The 21,713-nt window shown below is 38.4% G+C and overlaps 3 protein-coding genes across 5 annotated transcripts; 2 read left to right on the top strand and 1 right to left on the bottom strand.

The window, feature by feature from the left end:
• Positions 1-2,087: 2,087 nt before the first annotated feature.
• On the bottom strand, positions 2,088-11,221 carry LOC133529842 (uncharacterized). 3 transcript variants are annotated; one of them, XM_061867651.1, is made up of 4 exons: positions 10,875-11,221; positions 3,375-3,772; positions 2,884-3,294; positions 2,088-2,448 (listed from the first exon to the last, which is right to left on the bottom strand). In XM_061867651.1, exons 2-4 carry the CDS (start codon positions 3,588-3,590, stop codon positions 2,305-2,307), a joined length of 771 nt encoding a protein of 256 aa, XP_061723635.1. In that variant the 5' UTR covers positions 3,591-3,772; positions 10,875-11,221; the 3' UTR covers positions 2,088-2,304. The 3 variants fall into 3 exon arrangements, with proteins under 3 accessions (XP_061723635.1, XP_061723634.1, XP_061723636.1); XM_061867650.1 differs by lacking the exon at positions 10,875-11,221 and having other exon boundaries at positions 3,375-4,223; XM_061867652.1 differs by lacking the exon at positions 10,875-11,221 and having other exon boundaries at positions 2,088-2,439; positions 3,375-4,223.
• On the top strand, positions 6,535-9,883 carry LOC133529795 (uncharacterized). Its single transcript, XM_061867606.1, has one exon. It carries the CDS (start codon positions 9,062-9,064, stop codon positions 9,833-9,835), a length of 774 nt encoding a protein of 257 aa, XP_061723590.1. The 5' UTR covers positions 6,535-9,061; the 3' UTR covers positions 9,836-9,883.
• A 7,930-nt stretch (positions 11,222-19,151) lies between the features above and the next one.
• On the top strand, positions 19,152-21,035 carry LOC133529897 (uncharacterized). The gene has a single exon (XM_061867699.1). The coding sequence runs from the start codon at positions 19,152-19,154 to the stop codon at positions 21,033-21,035; it is 1,884 nt and encodes a 627-aa protein (XP_061723683.1).
• The last annotated feature ends 678 nt before the right edge of the window (positions 21,036-21,713 follow it).

Below are 21,713 nucleotides of genomic sequence, written 5' to 3'. Positions count from 1 at the left end.
GCAAAAGGGAGCTGTTCGCAATACCTAAAACTAGAACCAATTATGCACATAATAATTATGTTAGGCGTGCTTGCAAGTTATTTAATAATAATTCAAAACTGTCTGAAGTCGATATATTTAATTGCTCGATATATGATGTTAAGAAAGCATTCAAACAACAATAATTAGGATATTCTCCCTGTGATGTGATTATTGTATGTTTGATTGCAGCATACTTTTTTTATTATTATTATTACTTTATGGTACAGCGAATGCATTAAATAATTAAATTACTACTGATAAAGTAATTTTGCGACCTTGACTGTACCCGGATAAATACACTCAGTTACAACTCAGATCTGTTTGTTTAAAGTATTTATAAATGTAATTAGCTATTGTATCTTTAATTAAGGAAACTGTAGGTTTAATTTAATATTACCATATATTTCTGTTCAATTGTATATGTATGCAACCGTTTGTTTCTTAGTAAACAATAAATAAAAAAAATAAAAATATTTTCCATTATGTCAATATCCAGAGAAGAAAATGGGGACTACGTTTGTATGGAGAAGCGGCCGTCCCCTTTCCTCTGAAGTAGCAAATGATTATATCCTATTCTCATATCTTAAACACCTTTCCCACTATTTGCATACTAACAAGTCGCTACCTATTTATCGAGACCAAATGCTACGCTCTGGTATGCTAAAGGAAAGTAAGGATGCGAGCTGACCAGCAACACAATTGACGGTAGAAAGTCGTATCCTGAATCTGTATTGTTAATGTATTACGAACACGTATTAGGTTTTGGCGCGAAAACGTGGCGGAAAATCTTTTACATTTAAATTGTGATTGGATATCAATATTAACCCTATAACTATGGCTGGTCAAAAACCTTCGTCAGCGAAATTAAAATTTTCTATTGTACGCTAATCCTTGTCACCTACTTTTTTTTTAAATTGTCGCTTTTCTCGACTGACGGAAATGGCTTGACAGACTATAGCTCTATATTGCCTACTGTACCAAATATTGCCAGATTTAAAAATAATTATGATTTTCTACAAACCAGCTTTTAAACAATAAATAAAAAAAATAAAAATATTTTCCATTATGTCAATATCCAGAGAAGAAAATGGGGACTACGTTTGTATGGAGAAGCGGCCGTCCCCTTTCCTCTGAAGTAGCAAATGATTATATCCTATTCTCATATCTTAAACACCTTTCCCACTATTTGCATACTAACAAGTCGCTACCTATTTATCGAGACCAAATGCTACGCTCTGGTATGCTAAAGGAAAGTAAGGATGCGAGCTGACCAGCAACACAATTGACGGTAGAAAGTCGTATCCTGAATCTGTATTGTTAATGTATTACGAACACGTATTAGGTTTTGGCGCGAAAACGTGGCGGAAAATCTTTTACATTTAAATTGTGATTGGATATCAATATTAACCCTATAACTATGGCTGGTCGAAAACCTTCGTCAGCGAAATTAAAATTTTCTATTGTACGCTAATCCTTGTCACCTACTTTTTTTTTAAATTGTCGCTTTTCTCGACTGACGGAAATGGCTTGACAGACTATAGCTCTATATTGCCTACTGTACCAAATATTGCCAGATTTAAAAATAATTATGATTTTCTACAAACCAGCTTTTTTCTTGTTACTTTTTTATGTTGGCTGGCTGTTTATTATTTTTATTATTTCATTTGTAATAATGGGGAAGATAATGATTATTTTTAAGCCAAGTAATGTTTAGAACGACAAGTCATTTTGAGAAAGTTTACGGCACTTAGAATGTTAATTAATTCACTCCATTATAACTGGGAATAGAATTAGACTGTCATTGTTTATATTAAAATTATTATTCTCAGTCGCCATAGATAACTATGGCGATTAGACTCTGATGATTTATAATATTTAAGTAACAATAATTATTGTTAGTGAAACTGAAAATATTTTACATCTACTTGACTTTTCCAGGGCATCTGAAGGTTCAACGATGAAATCAAAGAAATACAACCTTCCTTTTTACCACTTTTTCTTTATTTCATTAAAAAAATAAACAAAAGCAGAGAGGATGAAAGAAAACACCAATGTTACATTAATGGTTTATTTAAAAAATAAAACAAAAATCATTCACACATCACAATCACACGCCTATCACTCAATAAATAAATTGCACTACATAGTATTTACACTCGTCAGTTTCAGCTGAAACTATTATTTGGTCTATGTCCGTTCGACCGATTCGATTTTTAAAACGGTCTCTGAACGGTTTTTTTTAGCCTTGGGTCGTTCGAATTCAGTCCGGGTTCGAGTAGACGTTTAGTGGTAAGCGTTGTAGGCGAGTTCTTGAGCGAGTTCCTGGGGTTCGACGGCGTCCCTCCTCTGGCGGGCGGCGTAAGCAGCATCCCAAGGTCCATGGGCCGCAATCTGGGGGTGCGTGTTGTCCGCGGCGATCTGGGTAAACTACAAGGTTAGGCTCAAGGGTAAGTGAGGAAATGTTAGACGAAAGGTGCATAACTACAAACTAAAATATTGCCCGTGAGAGTGCATTCTGTGCTAGGATATTATGGGTATCGGTAATGTGTGCGTGATTTAGAAGAATATTTGTGAAAAAATACTTCATTGGTATTCCCAGACAGATTGCATAAAAAACAAGTAGGCCGTTTAAAATAATGTGCCATATGATCCTGCAGACGGAGAAAAACAGCATTAATAGTGATGCGCTGCATAATATTGCGTCCTCGTTTAAATTCAGAATAAGAAATATAGTGAAAGTGGTGCTTTATAGAATCAGTGCAGTGAATTTCATACGCATTCGAATGCAATGCGATTTTTGTTCCAAACTTTTCGAAATCGAATAGCATTCAAAGTTACGGTTGAACAAGTGAATCAACTCACCTTCTTGCAAAGCTGGAAGATGGCCAGAGCTACGGAGACGACGAAAGAGAAGAAAGACAGCTGCAGGGCGTTCCAGGCTTTCAGACCGAGCACACCGATGGCCAGAGGGATGAGGGTCATGGCCTTGAGGAGCACGAACACCAGGATGGGTACGATGATCTTCTTGAGCTTGGCTTTGCGGGCCTCACCAACGGAGCGGGCGCCTTCCTTGTTGAATTTAATGTTCACACTCATCTCGTCCTGGTCGAGATTCCTGGGGCTCACTGTGATCTTGGTGTCAGCGATGGGCAGCTGGAAGGTCACGTCGTGGGACTGGATGAAGTTTTCAACGTTGTCAAAGAAGTCCCCATTGGAACGGCCAGTAACATCATTGCCGGCTCCGTTCTTGGTCACTTCCACGGCTTCGGAGATCTGAAGAAAAATTATCGTTATATTAATCCAAATTAAATAAATAAATAAAAAACTTTAAAGCTGGTGATATTTATGTTTACCTGGAAAGTGTCCTTCTTGAAGATGGTATCTAACAAGGACATGACCTTGAATTTGATACAGGCGGTGGGATCGGATCCTTCGGCGCAGCCGGATCTCATCTCCTCGACGAGTCCATCCATGGGTGTCCCCTTCCAGAAGCCTTGCTTGGCAGGCTGGGCCAGCGCACCTCCGAACAGCGCCAAGGCCACGAGGAACATTGCTCTGTGAGACACCATCTTGTTCTGTGCTCCTGGTGTTTACCGTTGGAAGGCTAGTGAGTGTGTGATGATTTCGTCAGGGACTCCGCGCTTTTTATACAGCCATTTCAAATTCAGCACGTTGTTGGCAGTTCCGGTACGCATCGTCTTGTCGTCAATGAGCCAAACGTGGACTTACGATCTTTTGGAGTGGACAGGATCTAAGTGTAAGGGAAAGCTATTTGATATGAATCCTCCTCAACTGTCTTATTCTAAAAAGCCTTATGTTTAAAGATAGTTGTGTATTCGTCAGTCGTTTAGGATCGTAGTATCCGGAGCGCCTTTTCTGTTGTTTGTGACACCGTACCCCGATTCGGGCAGTTGTGATCCAGTTAGTTTGTCGCATTCCTTCATGTGCCAGATCGCTCGGGTGTGAGCGAGAGGAAGAAGCGAGGGCTAGGTGTTTGATATGGAAGACGGGCAAGCAGCACGCGCACTTTGCATACGTAATGGTGTTGGATGGCTATCATTGAACTTGTCATTGTGTAGATAACATCGCTAAAGAGCCGATTTATTACTCTGAATACCGCGTGTGATGCAGGGTCAAGGATTAGCCATGTCACGTGTGAATGAAAGTTTGTTTTAATTACTTACTACAAAGATGGAGAAAAACATTTTTTTTCATGATTTTTGTATTCTCATCGTCACCTGCCACCATCAAAGTACAACAAGAATTAGTAACTTCAAGAAAATAGAAAATAAGTATGTGAAGACACCTCCGACAGCCGCTGTTGCACAGAGATCCAGACATCCGAAAGCACGAAGAACCACCTGTAAGTTGAAATATAGTCCATGTTAACACCTCTCCTCACGGTTTTGCCAGAGACCTAACTTTCCAGGAGCAATTTAGCGGACTACTTATTATTATATGTCTTTCCCATCACGGAACAATGGTGTTCCGGACCTTTGGGAGGCGTACGCGGAGCCGAAGCCAACACGTAGAGGCCCTTTTGACACTTTAATGAAATGTAAGGGGTACACCTAGAGGATGTTGCCCTTGCCCGCATCATGGGACGCACGCAGAGGCAGCACCCGCCAGGGTGTAAGGACTATTTGAGGGTTGATGGAATCTAAAATGAACTGGGCTATTGGGTGAAAGCGATGGACTAAATACTGAGCTATGGGATAAAAAAACCGGACGCCTGCCTAATAAAACGGTATTCAATTTTATTTCCGGCAGACGGTGACTCGCCCCCACAAGATGGGCCCCCACAAAAAGCGACATCTAGGATGGCTCAAGGGCAACACCGGTGTGAGCGGCTCAGGGGTGTCGAGAGGTGTACGCCGCTTTCTACCCAGTGGCTGGCAGCAGCCACTGTGCCAACTCGCGTCTTATGCAATTTTTCACTTCCACCCCTGGAGCTTATAGCTCTAACGACTCCACTCTGGGCGGCCGGCTAAAGCAAGCCAGAGGCAGAGAATCCTGTTATTATTATTATTATTATTTGTCTGTCTTACCATATCTCGGGACCATGGGGTCCCGGACCTTTGGGAGGCATGCGTGGGGCCGAAGCCAACAGCGCAGAGGCCCTTTAAGACAAATTAATCTAAAAGCACGGGATACACTTTAACCTTACGTGGGATTATTATTATTATTTTAACATATATTTTTTGATATGTGAGCGTTGTATCAAGTAAGGTACGCGTATAGGTTAGCCAAATTAACACATGTATCCCAAGGCCTAAAAAATTAAAATTAAATATCATTTATTTTCAGGCAACTAAGGTCCATATATACATACCTTACAGACTAACATATATACAATAATAAAATATAAAGATCATTTTGACGACGCTGTTTTCGGTTGCGCCAGCTGTTCTGGTGCGGGATTCGCCAGATTCCCACGAAACCGCCGAAACATCACACCTTTCGGCCAGAAGTCTGCGCTAAACAGGAAAGAGGGTCGCTTAAAATAAGAAGAGCAAGTACAATTGGGTAGGTTTGTTAGTTACCCTTTGTCCCTCAGAGCGGACAATTTGAGACCCGCGAAACGGGGCTTCATCGACGTGTCAAATTTACACACCTATTTAAAAGGATAAGTCGTTATCAAACGCTAGGTATCTACGTGGGAATGGGATCTTAACTTTTGGAAACGGCAGAGATGACTTACTGACCCAGTAACATGCCATAAGGGCCAAAATTATTTCATGAATTACCTGTAGGTAATTATAATTGCAATAAATATTGTTGAAATTCCGTATACCCTAGTAGGATTGATTGGGCTAGGTTACGTTAGACCACGATCCCTAAAATAAGTACTTAACTACTTATCAACTTTTCTATACTGGTACAGTCAGCATCAAAAGTAGCGGATCAAATAACGTTTCATACTCGTAAGTATCTACCATTCTGTAACAGCTTAACAAAAAGTGATGTCTTTAATATAGAACAACAAAGAGCATAAAAGATATACTTTTGAGCGCGAATTTTAGAAATTTATCTATATTCAGAAAAGTTATCCGGAATATCAGATATTTTCCAAAAGAAAATTTCGTATATGGAGTTTTTTTACCCGACTGCTAAAGGGAGGAGGGTAATGTTTTTTGAGTGTATGTATGTATGTATGTATGTTTCTTTGTGGCCTCCTGTAGCCTAAACGGCTTGATGGATTTTGATGTATGAGGTATAGTTAGATTCGTCTTGGTCACGGGAGTTTTTGGGGGTAACTAAAAAGTTATAAATAAATAAATAAAATATTATAAAAAAAACAAAAAACCCGACTGCACACTAAAAAAGAGGAAAACAAGCCCCACAAGAATATTGTTGTTGATGGTAAGTATCGCAGGCGGGGACCAACAACCAAAATGACTTTAAATAACCCTCTGTTGGTCCCCGCCTGCGACACTTACCATCAACAACAATATTCTTGTGGGGCTTGTTTTCCTCTTTTTTAGTGTGCAGTCGGGTTTTTTGTTTTTTTTTTATAATAATATTTTTGTTTACAGAAAATAATCCCATTTACTAATTATAAACTTCCTTTGTTTCTTGAGAAAATTTCCTTAAATTACCATACAATTTTCCAGCCTTTTGAATCTTTTCACACCTTGCAAGGGTATAGGAGCTTTTTAGGCAGGCTGAGTTGGTTTACCGTCTTAATATGAAATATGTAGACAGATATTGCATTTTAAATGCGTCACTCGCGTTTTATAGTATGTCAGACCAAGATAAAAGCAGTTGGCAGCGATTTTGACAGCCCAGGCAGTGCAAGTGATATTTTAAACGCCACACTTCTATAAAATTATGACGGGCTGGGCAATCAAAATCGTTGCCAACTTACCTTGGTCTGACTCTAGTTGTGTACTAAGTTATACATTTTGATATTAAATTTTACATTTCCGTTTTCTTCATTCAAGCCATTATCATATACATAATTTCTTAATTTTAAAACCAGTTTTACAAAATAATGAAGTTTGTATTCTTGATACTTATGATAAAAATGAAATACCAATGCGTTAAGGTAACGGTGGAAATTCTATTCGATCCTCTATCAAGCGTCGCCAGAATACAAAATGGCTGCCCATTTTCGTCCGGATCCGCCAACGGAGAAAGTGATGCCTATTTCACTTGGACAATTAAATTAATTATGTATTTAATGTCCGTCAACTGGGCAATTCCATACAGTAAGTGCCAAGGTGAAGAAGTTTACTTCCGTCCTCGTCAGAAAAAATACGTAAAGTCAATTTATAAATCCAAAAAATAAGATCCCGTAAAATGTATAACCTAAACCACGCTATACTGAGTCATCAATTTTGCGAGATCTTTTTTTTTTTGGATTTATACATTGGTTTAAAAAATTGGCTTCAAGGGCCTACTTTAGGGCCTATTACACAATATTCAAATAAATTATTGGATAGCTAATTAACAAATAAATTAACTGCCAGATAAATCTTCGTGCTAATCGTTGCAGGTTAAGCTTATTTGAAGATTGTGAAACGCCAACGATGACTTTATTGGTCAGATAAGTGGCAAGTAGCTTATTCAAGACTTTATTAACGTGAGACACTTCATTCGGTTCTTGTCTGATTTAATTTTTTTGTCTTTTAATTATTTATATAAGAATTCAAGCCTTGGAGACCCTCTACATCTCTAAGGATAATTTAATATCTTTTTTATATTTTATCTCTGACACTTAGATACTTATCCCTCTCTAAAGAATTTTAGTATTTGTTGGTTTTATTTTTTTATTATAGTTTTTTTTGTGTAATTTGACATTTACAGACAGTATACATCTCTAATAAAGTATTTATTATTTCATCGATTCCATATTTGTAATTTTTATTGTTTGTAAAAATGGACATGTGGCCCCTGTGGCCTTTTTGCTGAATAAATGTTTGATATTTGATATTTATTTGGACATTGTGAAACAGCTAAGTTAGTAAGTAAACTAGATATTAATTTAGTAGTAGGTATTTGTACAGTTACTATAATATCTCTGTATACATCGATCATGTAAATAAAAATGCATAAATTGGTCAAATATACCAGTAAATTCCTGACATGATTTGGATAGGGTACTTTGAATACTTTTTATACTCTCTATCTTTTTGGGTTTAAATATGTGTATTATAGTATGGGTCAAGCTATTTCCGTCTGTAGAAAGCGGCGAATTCAAAAATTTTGAGCGTGAAGGATTATGGTCCCATAGAAAATTTGAATTTCGCGCCTTCTTCTACTAACAAAGTTGTTTGACAGACTATATCTTATTATTATCATCACAGAAAAACTCTGAATATAATTAATCTTTTATTTGTTTTTATAATTTTATTTTCTAACCCTTTTATTTAGATAAGTACTGGTTTAAGTGAATTTTAAACACCATTTCAATTAACTAGTTGCTACCTCAAGTAGAATGACGTAAACATTTGGTATTAAAACTATGTCCATTTTCATGGTCCGTGGAAATCCGTTCAGCTGTTTAAATGGGCAAATAAATACATAGTAGAAGATGCTTCCATCAGTACTTGCAAGTATTTTATTTCTATTAATTAATGTATAGGTAGTATGTATGGATAGTGTTGGCTACGTCTGTGATATCAATTACGCATTCAACCAGACGTTTTTAGCTAAGCTTATCGTGACCAAAATGTCATGCGTCATCCCACTAAGCTGGCTCTGGGCTGGGCGTTACACCGAGCACACATTACATCACCACGCAAATACATTGTCCACTCTGCTCTCAAAACAAATTCATGTCAAATTAAACTAACGGCTCTGTCAACATCAATGCAAACTGCACCGGCCCACATCGTTGACTTAATCATTAATTCATTGCCACGCCAAGGAAGCGCCAAACCAAAACTATGGAGCGACCCACACTTGGTATGTGAGGCCATTCAATATTAAATACTTGCTACTTAGTTACCTCACCGGCACCGCTCGGAGTGGTCAGTCAGTGCAGAAGAAAACCCACTTAAGTGACCTGTTATCCCCTTTCTCGACATATAAGGACATGTCTAAATTAACTGTGACGAATTTCACGAAGCGGACAGGAAGTCCGTTCAGCAAGAATGAAACAATTGAAGTGAAACATGAAGAAGTTCTTCAGAAATCTCCATTTGAGAAGCAGAAGGAGAAACAGAGTGAGCTGCTGCAGAAGGTTAATAAGAAGACTGCTGAGTATCAATCAAATAAACCTAGTTCTGGAGTATTTACTGAAGTAACTACATCAGGCGCGTTTACATCTAAGAATGCTACAGTTAAAGAAGCTACAAAGAATGATGCAAGGGCATCACCTCCCAAAAACATCCCAAATGGAAATGGATCTAAGGGTCTCCTAGGTTTCCCGTCATCGGCTAATGACTTGGCACTTGACGCCAAATCTGACCTCGAAGCAGACCCAAACATATCAAAAGAAACAAAAGACAAGGTGATCGAAAAATTGTTTACTTTAGTCTCTATGGTACAGCATGTTTTCGAGTCTAAAGTGAGAATCATGCAGGAACTTGAGAAATACAAGGACACACATATGAAGAATGAAATTAGGAGAGAAAAGGAACATGCAGAACAGCTGTATAAGTTGAATATGAATTTCCAGAACGAAGTTGTTCAAGCAATTCAGAGATTGAAGAGTGAGATCGATATTTCGAGGAATGTATCTGAAAATGTGGAAGACAAAGCTAGTGCAAATGACACATCGATGGAGTTCACTACGAAATCACAAGTCAGCGAGGAAAACGATATTGAAATTAAAGAGGATGACAAATCAGAAGGAACTGAAGAGTGATGATGCCATGTTATGTATAAATTACTATATTATAAATCAGATTTTGTGGTGCTGTGTTTAATTTAGCCGAAGGTTTCCCTATTTTTTTGTTGCGCTTTTAATTGCGTTGGAGATAGATTTTGTTTATTTTTTTATTAATTCTACGTATAAATTCGTTAGTCATGTGAAGTCGGCCTTGGAGACAGTGCCAAGTATTTGTAGGATCTAGGATCTAGGTCGCATATAGGTATTAGGTAAGTACTTTAGTATTCTCTTGGTCGTATAGAAATGTATCAAACATGGTTATTGTCTGCCTGGTAAGCGGTTACCGCGGGGAATTTAAAGGATCGGCAACGTACATGTGACCATACATGAAACATCTATGCAGTTATAAGCGTCGCTAGGCTACGGTACACGCTTACCATCAGGTGGGCTGTATGATTTTTTGCTACCGACATGGTATAAAACGACGATGTGGTATAAACCAAAAGTCTATAGTTAAATAATTCGTTAAATAACAACTCGTTTGAAAAGAGTAGCGATTCCACGTGCAAAACTGTCAACTTGACATCTTTTAAGTCAGAGTACGTTAAACAAACATTTATTAGAAACTTGTTATGTTATAATCTGTCAAGAAAAAACGTCGAATACTGTTACAGGACTGGCGGCCGATTCGACTTTGTTTATGTTTAATCTTTCTGTGATAAAGCGGGCAATTACAGTTTTCGAGAAATTGCGTAATATGGTGCTAACTTATTATAAACATCTTTATGGTATATTTCAATTAAATTTGGAAAATAGCTGTACTTTGCGGTACTTCACAGGTACAGGTAGTCAGGTACCTACATTTAACTAAAAGTGATTTGTAGTAAACATTAACGTGTCCACAAGTCTTTAAAAATAAGATTAAAGTTGCTAAAAAGGTTTTTTTTTATGAAGTGAATACTTTTTAAACCAACGAAAATAATATGAATGCCTTCTAACTTTTGAATCGGGTCTAGAAAAGGTTAAATATGATCGGTTAATCCATGAATAAGTTTATTTTCCAAAAAAAACTTACATATTTGAACGTGCTGGAAAGAGAAGTACGCCCTTTTGCTTTCATGTCGTATAAAGTATAAACATTCAGAGTCCTCCATTATGTGTGGTCTAAAGACTAAATCAGGTTAACAAGTCAATTAGTCAAGGTAAATCACCAGGTAGTTAATGGAATGCAGGTAGGCGGTGTTGTGGGATTTACTACCGATTCCATTCGCATTTTACGATCACTGTTTTGCTCCTTATTTTAAATTATGATCTCATATGATGATGAGGCGTAAGGATATAAATTATGATAAAAAACCGGCCAAGCGCGAGACGGACTCGCGCACCGAGGGTTCCGTACAAACCTGTAGGTATATAATATTATATAATGTTACTAAAAATTCAGAAGTTTGATTTTCTCACAGCTCCAAGGGACAGTAGACCTGAGTATTTGATATAAATTCCACTTTGATACCTCCACGCGTTCCTGAGAAAAAGGGTATTGACAGACAGACAGACGGACGGAAGGACAACTAAGTGATCCTATGAGTTCCGTTATTTCCTTTCGAGGTACGGAACCCTAAAAATATATGTTTAAAAAAATACCAATGACTATGACTATACCCAAAATGAGTCATAAGTGGAAACCGCCTATCAAAATAATCCAAAAACGTATATTGGTAGGTCTTGATCACCGTAATTTTATTTAGATTTTGATCATAATACCTATCTATATCAGTGCAGCGCACTCGTTTAAATTAAATCAAATAAATAATAAGACATGTTTTACGTTTCTGATCGTTAATAGTCCTTCCAAATTGAATTCAACCCGGAATAAGTACGCAGGAATTTGTTTAATAATGTGAAAATTATAAAATAAAATAATAAAATACGTAAATATTCAATAGCTTGATTCCTAGCTTGATGAGTTAAAATAAGCGCCATCTCTCATGATCGATATGAACCAATGAAAAGCGATTGGTGCCGAGCCCGCCTTCGCTCCACAGCTTAACTAGTTCGACCATTAACTGCTAGATGTCGCTAAGATTGTGGTGGCAATATAATATAGACTATGAATTTCAAATAGTTATTTGTACAAAAAGCGAGCAAAGTTTGATATTTTGTCGAGTGCTTGTTTTCAGTCCCGTGCAAGCGAAAGATTCTATTATAACTATAATTTAGAATCTTGAGCGTAGTAAGGGACTCAAAAGCGCACGAGATGTAAATATCTTTGATCTCGTGTAGTACACAAAATTTTTCACGTCAGTCAGCCATCAAAAAATACAACCTGAAAAAATGTAATCCGTCTTCATCACTATTTCACTCGTGTTTTTGTGAAGGTATTCTAACAATTAACTTTAATTACCGCAATAAAACAAAACGAAATAAATTTCAATAAAATAATACGAAAATAATGAATTAACGAACATCTTCTTCTTCTTATTCGTGTAAAGGGATCAAACTTTTTAAATTAAATTCTTGTCTGCCAATGCTTTGCCACGTCTAGCCCTCTGGGTGTAGCCCGCAGGAGATCTTCCTAAGTGCACATCGTTGAGCACAGGGAACATTCGATCATGTGTTTTGTTGTTTGGAGGACTCCACACTCGACACATTAACGAACATCAATTGACAGTTCATTCTGAGGTTCAATCGACAACTTTTTTTTGTAAAAAAAAAATTTTGTTAGATAAGGTCCGAATTGCGGATGCTACTATTTGTCAGCTATAGTAGAGATCGTTAAAAGTAATTAAGTAGAATTATTTACTGCGTAACAATTGCATTGTTTTGATTGTATAATAAAATGCGTAAAATACGGTGTTTTTATTAAATTTTAAACTTTTATTTCATTAATTAATTATTACGAATGAAGACTCGTAGGGTATTTTGGAACGATGCGGTCAGACTTATTTCGGGGGTCTATTATAAACCGTCAATATACCGTTGAATTACGTATGCACTTTTTTGTCTCTTTCTTTTTGCTAATGACGTGAAAGGGACAAAGACAATAGAATCCAAATACTTCGAACTTGTATTAGGCCCCGCACGTTGAAATGACATTCGAATATAAAGGTCACTTTTTTTTTATACCACGTCGGTGGCAAACAAGCATACGGCCCGCCCGACGGCAAGCAGTCTCCGCAGCCTATGTACGCCTGCAACTCCAGAGAAGTCACATGCGCGTTGCCGACCCTAACCCCGCCCCCCCTCGCTGAGCTCTGGCAACTTTACTCACCGGCAGGAACACAACACTATGAGTAGGGTCTAGTGTTATTTGGCTGCTGTTTTCTGTAAAGTGGAGGTACTTCCCCAGTTGGGCTCTGCTCTAGATCTGTAATGACATCCACTGGCTGTGCCCTACCACACAAAGCGAGATGACATTCACAATGCCCATACCTCTCTTTTGGACGTAGTTTAAGGACGTACCCGGGGGTCCACTTGAATGTTATTTTGTCTCACTCAGTGAGCAAAATGCGATTTTGCTCACTGTTTTTAAGCAGCAAATTACTCTTGTTCCATCTGCTGACGTGAAAACAATATTGCACCTCTTTAGGGCTACTTTTATTTATTTATTTTATTTCCGCAATATGCACGTTTACAGTTTGATAGTCGAGATTGTTTGTATGGAAAAATTACCACTAATAGATAGATAGATAGAATACTCTTTATTGGCACACCTCAGTAAAAATATACAAGAAAAATAAACCATTGATTAAATGTTTCCTCTTAAGGTTTATAAACCTGTGATTTGTCTCATTAGAATAAATTATTTAATTAAATTTTCGTTAGATCCGTACTCTTATGCCATACTAATATGATATATTGTCTTAAAATACTTATATCTGAAAAAATATGTCTTCGCAGGTATCACTAATTCCGGTAGTCTTTCAAATACGGTATTATTTATTATTAACTAAATAAATCAAAGTTAAACAATCTGTTATTGATAGGTAACTTTAAAATTTCGATTGCCGTATATACATACCTTAACCATCCTAAAAGATAATATAAAAGTGTTCAATTCTAGGCATCATTTTACCTAAATGAAAAAATTGATCGTCTTTCAATCGTTAAATCCTATTTAAGGGGTAATTCTGAAGGAACAAAATTAAATGAAGGTTCTTTAAAACTCTTTGTCTGACCAAATTACTCAAAGAAGAATTATAATTGATATGTATTTAAAACACTAGTCCCTAATAAAGGCACTAAAGAAGAACTTAACAGCTGCGTTATTATATCATTTGTAACCGCAATTTTTATCTAATTAAGGCAGCTCAGAAACTTAGACACCACACACAACCAAACGTTAGAAAAAACACCAAAACACGTGCAAGAAATTTATAAAACCCACATCTGCGAAATCGGGCTTTTTATGAGAATTTCTTTTGATATGCTGGTAAAAAACAGGGGCCCTTGCGTTTTTTACAATTCACATATCGGATGATTTTGGTACGCGACGTTTGATACAGCGGGTGTTTTTTTGTGAAATTGTATATTTGCGTAATTGGTGTTTCATATTTGAATGTTATTTTCCCATGTGTTCAATCTTAAATTAACTAGGTATGTACCTAAGCTTAAATCTGATGTGGGTCTAAACCCACTGAGCACTATAGAAGACCTTACAAGTTCTGTAACTGGACACAGACAAAAACTAATAGCGGGTTTCGGCATTTGACTAATGAATTTATATAAATTTAATGAGAGACCAGGAAATGGAAACGCCAAAACAGAGCAATCAAAAATAATTATCCAAAGGCAATAAATTCTACGGTACATTTATTAAAAACCAAGTATGACATGTCAATTCAAATCTTTCTACTGCCAAATTATTGTTTCTTTTCAGAGATATTTCTTACACAACTTCTATGTTTAAGGAGAAATTCACACGGGAACATGCAAATCTTGTGCGAATCTCTAGGGATTACAGAGAGGAAACTCAAGTTTAGTAAAGTCAAGATCAGGGTTATAACAAAAAAAAGCGCTGGTGGCCTAGCGGTAAGAGCGTGCGACTTGCAATCCGGAGGTCGCGGGTTCAAACCCCGGCTCGTACCAATGAGTTTTTCGGAATTTATGTACGAAATATCATTTGATATTTACCAGTCGCTTTTCGGTGAAGGAAAACATCGTGAGGAAACCGGACTAATCCCAACAAGGCCTAGTTTATCCTCTGGGTTGGAAGGTCAGATGGCAGTCGCTTTCGTAAAAACTAGTGCCTACGCCACATCTTGGGATTAGTTGTCAAGCGGACCCCAGGCTCCCATGAGCCGTGGCAAAATGCCGGGACAACGCGAGGAAGAAGAAGAAGAAGATCAGGGTTATAACATTATCACTATCGCTAAGAACTTTGCCCAAAACAAACCAGACTAGGTAAACCCCGATCGCGACTTGTTCTTACGGATCTGGAGGTCATATTTTATACTGGTTTAACTAAAGGTACTTGGTATACGATAGAAATAACATTGATTAAATTGCATAAAAACGTTACGCTTAACCTTCGCAAAGATCACAGGTCAAGTACTAGAAAAAATACGCTAGAAAAACGTACGTGCGTTATTCCTGTTGGAAAAACGTCGTATATCATTTAAACTCTAGGGGTTTTGCAACATTATTATTTGAAAGACTGTGACAGAGTTTAATTCTTTATAATCTTAATCTTATTACTAGAGTAATTAAGTTTGTAATGCAAAAAGTGGCGCAATATTAATGGTTATAATTAGGACTTTCAGGCTATTACGTTAAGGTATAAAATCAAATGGATTGGAACCATATGTAATCAAATTGTCTAAAGCCGGCCCTAAGCAAAAGCATATCATGACACTACCGAACACAAGAAGTATACAGAGTTCAATAACTCTATGTTTTTTTATTATAGAGTAATTACTCGAGCACCATATTATCTTGTTGAAGTTCTGATGGTGTCGCTATGTCGCCAGGCTGTTGGGTTCGAGTGCTTACTTACATGTTTTTTAATGTAATGTTATTAAGTTTACGCACTGATCCGCCTGCCAATTCTTGCTCGCAGAGGGAACGAGCCGTTCTGCCGTCTAGTACGGAATAATCTCATTGATACGTTAACTAGTACGGCGGATCGAGCTCGTCTATTTGCCACTATCGGGTCTGTGGTTGTAAGCCCTTCCTTCACCATCGATAGGAATCCTAATAGATAACACCACATTTTGACTGGCAACTAGGTTGCGCATAGGGACAACAACAAACGCCCCCCCTCGATGGCGATGTGATGCCATGGTAGACAGCCACGGCTATCATGGGTTTTCCTGTGGTAGAAGCGCCGGACGTATATCCCGACACGCCGGCATTAATGACATCATCCGAAGGGCTCTTGTCAGCGTCAAAATCCCTGCCATACTTGAGCCCGTTGGTCTGGCAAGAGACGACGGCGAGAGGCCCGACGGCATGACACGGTTTCTTTGGAAAATGGGACAGGCCGAGGCCCTAGTTTGGGATGCCATTTGCGTAGACACCCTCGTGCCGTCCCACCTTTCGGGCACCAGCATTGATGCTGGTCATGCTGCGTCTGCAGCGGAGGACCTCAAACGCCGTAAATACGCAACCCTTGGCAGAGGTTACATTTTTTAGGCGTTTAGGGTCGAAACCCTGGGGTTGTGGGGGCCAAGCGCGCGTCGGCTATACAAGAGGTTAGCGACGCGCCTCATATACACCATACACCACATGACCACAGGTGACCAGAAGGCAGGCCAGTATTTCACTCAACGTATAAGCATTGCCATTCAACGTGGGTACACTTTCCATCGGTGGCGAGCTAGAGGACTTTTCTATTTATAATACCCTTATTTTTAGTTTACCTATATTATTAATTTTAAGTATATTTATAGTCTATTTTTATTAATTTGTCTATGAAATTGTACATGTTATTCATTAAGTTTTAGTAGATTAAGTTTACCTACGTCCCACATCTAAATTTCTCTTCAGTTCAGTACCTGCATATCCTACAATTCAATACAAATACTCTTTATTGTACACCTCAATACAGAAATAATACAAATCATACAGCACATTAAGAAGAGTAATAAACTTTATTCTCTTTTTTTTTTCTCTTTATTTACTTGAAACCTAATACAAAATGTGAGGCTTACATTAAATTACAAAATAAACTTATTTTAGGTTTGTAACAGTTCCATTTGGATTGAGCCTCTGTTTCCTGAACTAGGACAAAGCCTGTGACTCAGGATTCAGCGATTCCTCCGGAGAAATTGGTACAGGTAGTTTAGTGAACAGGTACTTTAAGAAGAAGTGAAAACACAATAATAATACTAAGATAGAAAATGACAATGTAAAAAATCTAAATATTATATAAAGAGAAGAAAAACAGCTGACGTGTGTGTGTGTGTGTCTGTGTGTGTGTGTGTGTGTGTGTGCGCGTATGCGCGTGTGTGTGTGTGTGTCTGTACAGTTCTATGTTTTAAAAAAGGGAAAAAATTATACATATAGGGCTAAGGTTAGTAAAGTGACTCATTTGATAGTGTTTAATAGTGATTCCGTTTCTTGATAGGTCTGTGATTTAAGCCATGTTTGTAATTTAGACTTACAGTCATAGCTATTTAGTGCATAGATGTTTAGGTGTTTATTTACTTTATTGTAAATACGAGCACTCATTGCTACGTACTGACGGCTGGCGAAAGTCGTCCTTTGGAGTACCAGAGGACAGACAGTTTGTTTATTTCGCTTGCTACTTGCTTTCGCGGAAAATGGAAGATGTCGGTGTCTACGTAAAATGGTACGATGGATGTACAGCTGTCTAACAGACAGAACACTACATTCGTAGTACAAAAGTCACTCCTCTTGTTTTGTTATATTCCGATAATTTCCTATACCTGAGGATGTTTCATTAAACATCCAGGTAATATTAATTAGATTTATTTAATAAACATAAAAACTAAACTTAATAAGTAAACTATGTAAATCAATTAAAATATACTTAATTAAAAATCGTATAAAACTAAAAGTCCATTTCTAAAGTTAGCCCCTGTGGCATGGTGCTGAGGATGCTGGCAGTATTTCTCTTCTTTCTTATTTCACATTTTATTATTGATATTGTAAGCAGTTAGCAAAAATATTTGCTTGACTTTGATTCTTCGACTAACTTCGTTTAATTTTTTATATAAAATATTTTAGTTTACACTCCAGAAAAAAGTATCGTCACTTACCAAATTATAATGTAAACTCCGAAAACCTTATCAAGTCTCGTGTCGTGAAGTCAACGCTAATCCACCTGTATCCACATTTCTAGCTCAGGTAAGCGAAACTTTTTTTAGATTCACCTTAATTATCCGCCGCGAGATCGCGGTTTTTTGCCAGCCTGCCCTTCCGCGCCATTTGGCTGTTTTACTTGGACTATAAATAATGTAATATCTGTGAAAGAAATGGATTAAAAGGTTAGTTTATTGGTTGTTTTGTAATTGGAGTTTGGATGGACAGAGGATACAAATTGATCTTGCTAAATATGGTTATGGTCATCACCTGCCAAATCTACAACTTGGCTGGCAAAAAATTAGAAGGAATCCATAACTCTTACTATACAAGTTATTATAGGCAAGATATATATAATAGGACGGGCATTTCACAATATTAAAAGTCATATTTAATTCTCCGGCCCCAAGACAAGTTCAGCGAAAAGTCACATAAATTGTCGACTTCTCTTCCTCTTGCTAACAAATCTAGTACACTGAGCACTGTATGTATTTACATAACTGGTCGCCAAGAAAACACGCAAATCATAAATAATAGCAGCATTTGTTTTTTTATAAAAAGTAAAATCGTCATCGCAGCTGACTGGCACGAGCGCGCGCACGAGCCATACGCATCCGTCTTAATTGTTGCATGTCGAAAAATAAAAAAGCGGGATAAAAAGTGAATTTGGCAAGGAAGGTAAAAAGACAGGAAGAGCGAGAGCTGTGGCCACTTCCGCGGTTTCTGTGACGGCGGTAGTTTAGTGTGGATCTTACCTTTTTGAATTAGGAGGCACTTATGTACTGTTTATCGTTCATTTTGTTTTGTTATCGCTAGAAACTAAATTCAATTGTGTATTTCAAAAATGTTTCGCGCTGGCCCTCACGGCGTAGTGGAGCGTCCCCTGGGTGGTGGATAGGGGAATGGTCGGTAGTACAGCCTAGCTACACTACTCGGCCAAGTCCGATGGACTCGCTAACCAACGTAGGGTGTGGTCCTCCAGCATTATGGGGGTTGTGCGGCGGGTTAACACCCCTCCCACGGAAAAATATTATCGTTACGAAACCGATACAAGAAAAGAACCGATCTGATCCAAAAACCAACAACCATGCCTATGCATGGACTAATGGACTTCCGACTAGCTTCGTGGAATGTGCGCTCTCTCTATAGACCTGGCGCCGTATACCAAGTCAAAAATGAGCTGCAGAGATATAACATTGGGGTAGCAGCCCTCCAGGAAGTTCGGTGGCTGGGTACGGGAGAATGTAGTGTAGATAATGAAGTTGTACTATTTTACTGCGGTCCTGACAACGGACAACATAGAAAAGGAGTTGGATTTATGGTTTCAAAGAAGGTGATGGGGAACGTGATCCGATTTGATGCCATTTCAGATAGACTATGTGTACTTCGGGTCAAATCAAAGCTTTTTAACATCTCAATACTAAATGCATACGCACCAACTGAATTAGCGGAGGACATTGCAAAGGACGAATTTTACGAACAACTTGAAATGGTATACGAGCAAATACCGAGCTTTGATGTTAAGATAGTGTTAGGTGATTTCAATGCGAAAGTGGGACGAGAGGATATCTTTATACCGACAATAGGAAGACACAGCAAGCACGACATATCCAACGACAATGGTCTGAGACTCATCAGCTTTGCTGCGTCTAAAGCTATGGTGATTAAAAGTACTATGTACCCGCATAAGGATATCTTCAAAGGTACTTGGAAGTCCCCGGATGGCGTAACAATCAACCAAATTGACCATGTCCTTATTGATGACCGCCATAAAAGTTCAATTCAGAATGTTCGAGCATTCAGAGGGGCCGATTGTGATAGCGATCATTATCTGCTAGGCGTAAAGGTGAAGGCGAAAATTAAAGTAAACGGCAAATTTAAACGACATAGCAAACCTCAAATAAACACGGACAGCCTTAAAGATAAAGTAATTGCAGAAAAATTTGAATTTGAATTAAGAAGTAGATTTCAAGGTCTACCACTAGGTGATAACGTAGACGAGCACTGGGAGAGCATCAGAGATAATGTAAAGGAGGTGGCATTTAAGGTACTTGGGCGGAAGAAAAAGAAGAAAAGGAAGAAGTGGTGGAATAATGAGTGTGAACGTTTAGTCAATGAAAGAAGGAGATATAAAGTACTAGCAGAACAAGATTCTCGCTGGAACGCCAAATATATGGAAATCAAAACCAGAGCCAGAACAGCTGTAAAGAATGCGAAGCGTCAACACCTAAATAGATTGGTGCAGGAAATGGACACGCTCATAAGAACGAACTTCACTAGAAACTTCTATCAGGAGGTGCGATCTTTTAAAAAAGGATACCAGCCCACCGCCCAAGTGCTGGAAGATGAAACTGGCACGCTAGTAACTGATAGCGACGAGATCAAAAAAATGTGGCATGACTACTTTCAGCAGCTCCTTAACTGCCCCGCACTAGGCCAATCAGTTCCATGCACTGCCAGCTGTAACGAGGAAGAAACAGAACCTCTTACATTTGAAGAAATCCGTACGGCAGTGATGTCCTTAAAAAACAATAAGGCTCCAGGGGTGGATGGCCTTCCATCAGAAGTGTGGAAATATGGTGGGAGCGCAATACAGAGCCAATTGTATGTACTCCTGCGCGAAATCTGGGATGGAGAACAGCAACCAGGGCAATGGAATATAGGAGTCTTATGCCCCGTCCATAAAAAGGGTTGTAAGAGGAAGTGCACGAACTACCGCGGAATTGCCTTGCTGCCGACTGCGTACAAAGTTTTGTCATACGTGCTACTCAGGAGATTGGAACCGTATGCGGAGAAAATCTTAGGAGACTACCAGTGCGGCTTTCGACGAAACCGTAGCACCGTTGACCAAATCTTTCTTCTGAAGCAGTTGAGAAAAAGTGGGAGTATGCTCAGAGTATTCACTCAGTGTTCGTGGATTTTTCTAAAGCGTACGACAGTATTGACCGGAACAGTCTTTTTAACATTTTAAGATACTTTAGGATTCCCCAAAAACTGGTAAGCATGATTGAAGTCGCCACGAAGGACAGTAAAATGTTGGTCAAAGTTGATGGAGAATTGACAGAGGAATTCGCAGTGATTACGGGGCTGAAACAGGGCGACGCACTGTCACCCATGCTTTTTAATTTGGTTCTGGAGTACGTCCTAAAAAAAGTTTTGTTACTGGAAGGGGGACTAGAGCTAAATGGAAGCCATAAGGTGATAGGCTACGCGGATGACATAGCCCTACTTGGAGCCTCTGTAGACGAGGTGCGGCAGTGCGTCAGTGTTCTGACAACGGAAGCTAAAAAGGTCGGCCTAAGTATATCATACGAAAAGACTGAGTATCTCCACATGCGACGCTATAAAAATACCCGTGTTCCACCCCAAAACCTAAATGTAGGAGATATAGTGTACAAAGGCGTGTCCAAATTTAAATACTTAGGCTGCACCGTTACTGATACCAACAATCGTGACGAGGACATAAAGATTAGGATCCAGAATACATTGCGATGCAGTGCAGCTCTTCACAAGGTGTTAGTGTCCAAGCTTCTAAGCAGACGCACCAAGATCCGAATCTATAAGACCGTGATTCGCCCAATCCTAACCTACGGATGCGAAGCATGGACACTAACACTCAAGGAAGAAAACATGCTGCTAGTTGCCGAGA

This window comes from Cydia pomonella, chromosome 21 (assembly GCF_033807575.1).
Source record: "Cydia pomonella isolate Wapato2018A chromosome 21, ilCydPomo1, whole genome shotgun sequence".
NCBI classification, from domain to species: domain Eukaryota; kingdom Metazoa; phylum Arthropoda; class Insecta; order Lepidoptera; family Tortricidae; genus Cydia; species Cydia pomonella.
This window is presented reverse-complemented; position numbering and strand designations above follow the sequence as displayed.

Bases quoted from the DNA above. Each gene is read 5' to 3' on its own strand.
- LOC133529842 (XM_061867651.1), bottom strand. From the start codon at position 3,590: ATGGTGTCTCACAGAGCAATGTTCCTCGTGGCCTTGGCGCTGTTCGGA. The intron at 3,295-3,374 runs GTAAACATAAAT...ATTTTTCTTCAG, and splicing joins TCAAGAAGGACACTTTCCAG to ATCTCCGAAGCCGTGGAAGT. The intron at 2,449-2,883 runs GTGAGTTGATTC...CTAACCTTGTAG, and splicing joins TCTTCCAGCTTTGCAAGAAG to TTTACCCAGATCGCCGCGGA.
- LOC133529795 (XM_061867606.1), top strand. From the start codon at position 9,062: ATGTCTAAATTAACTGTGACGAATTTCACGAAGCGGACAGGAAGTCCG.
- LOC133529897 (XM_061867699.1), top strand. From the start codon at position 19,152: ATGCCTATGCATGGACTAATGGACTTCCGACTAGCTTCGTGGAATGTG.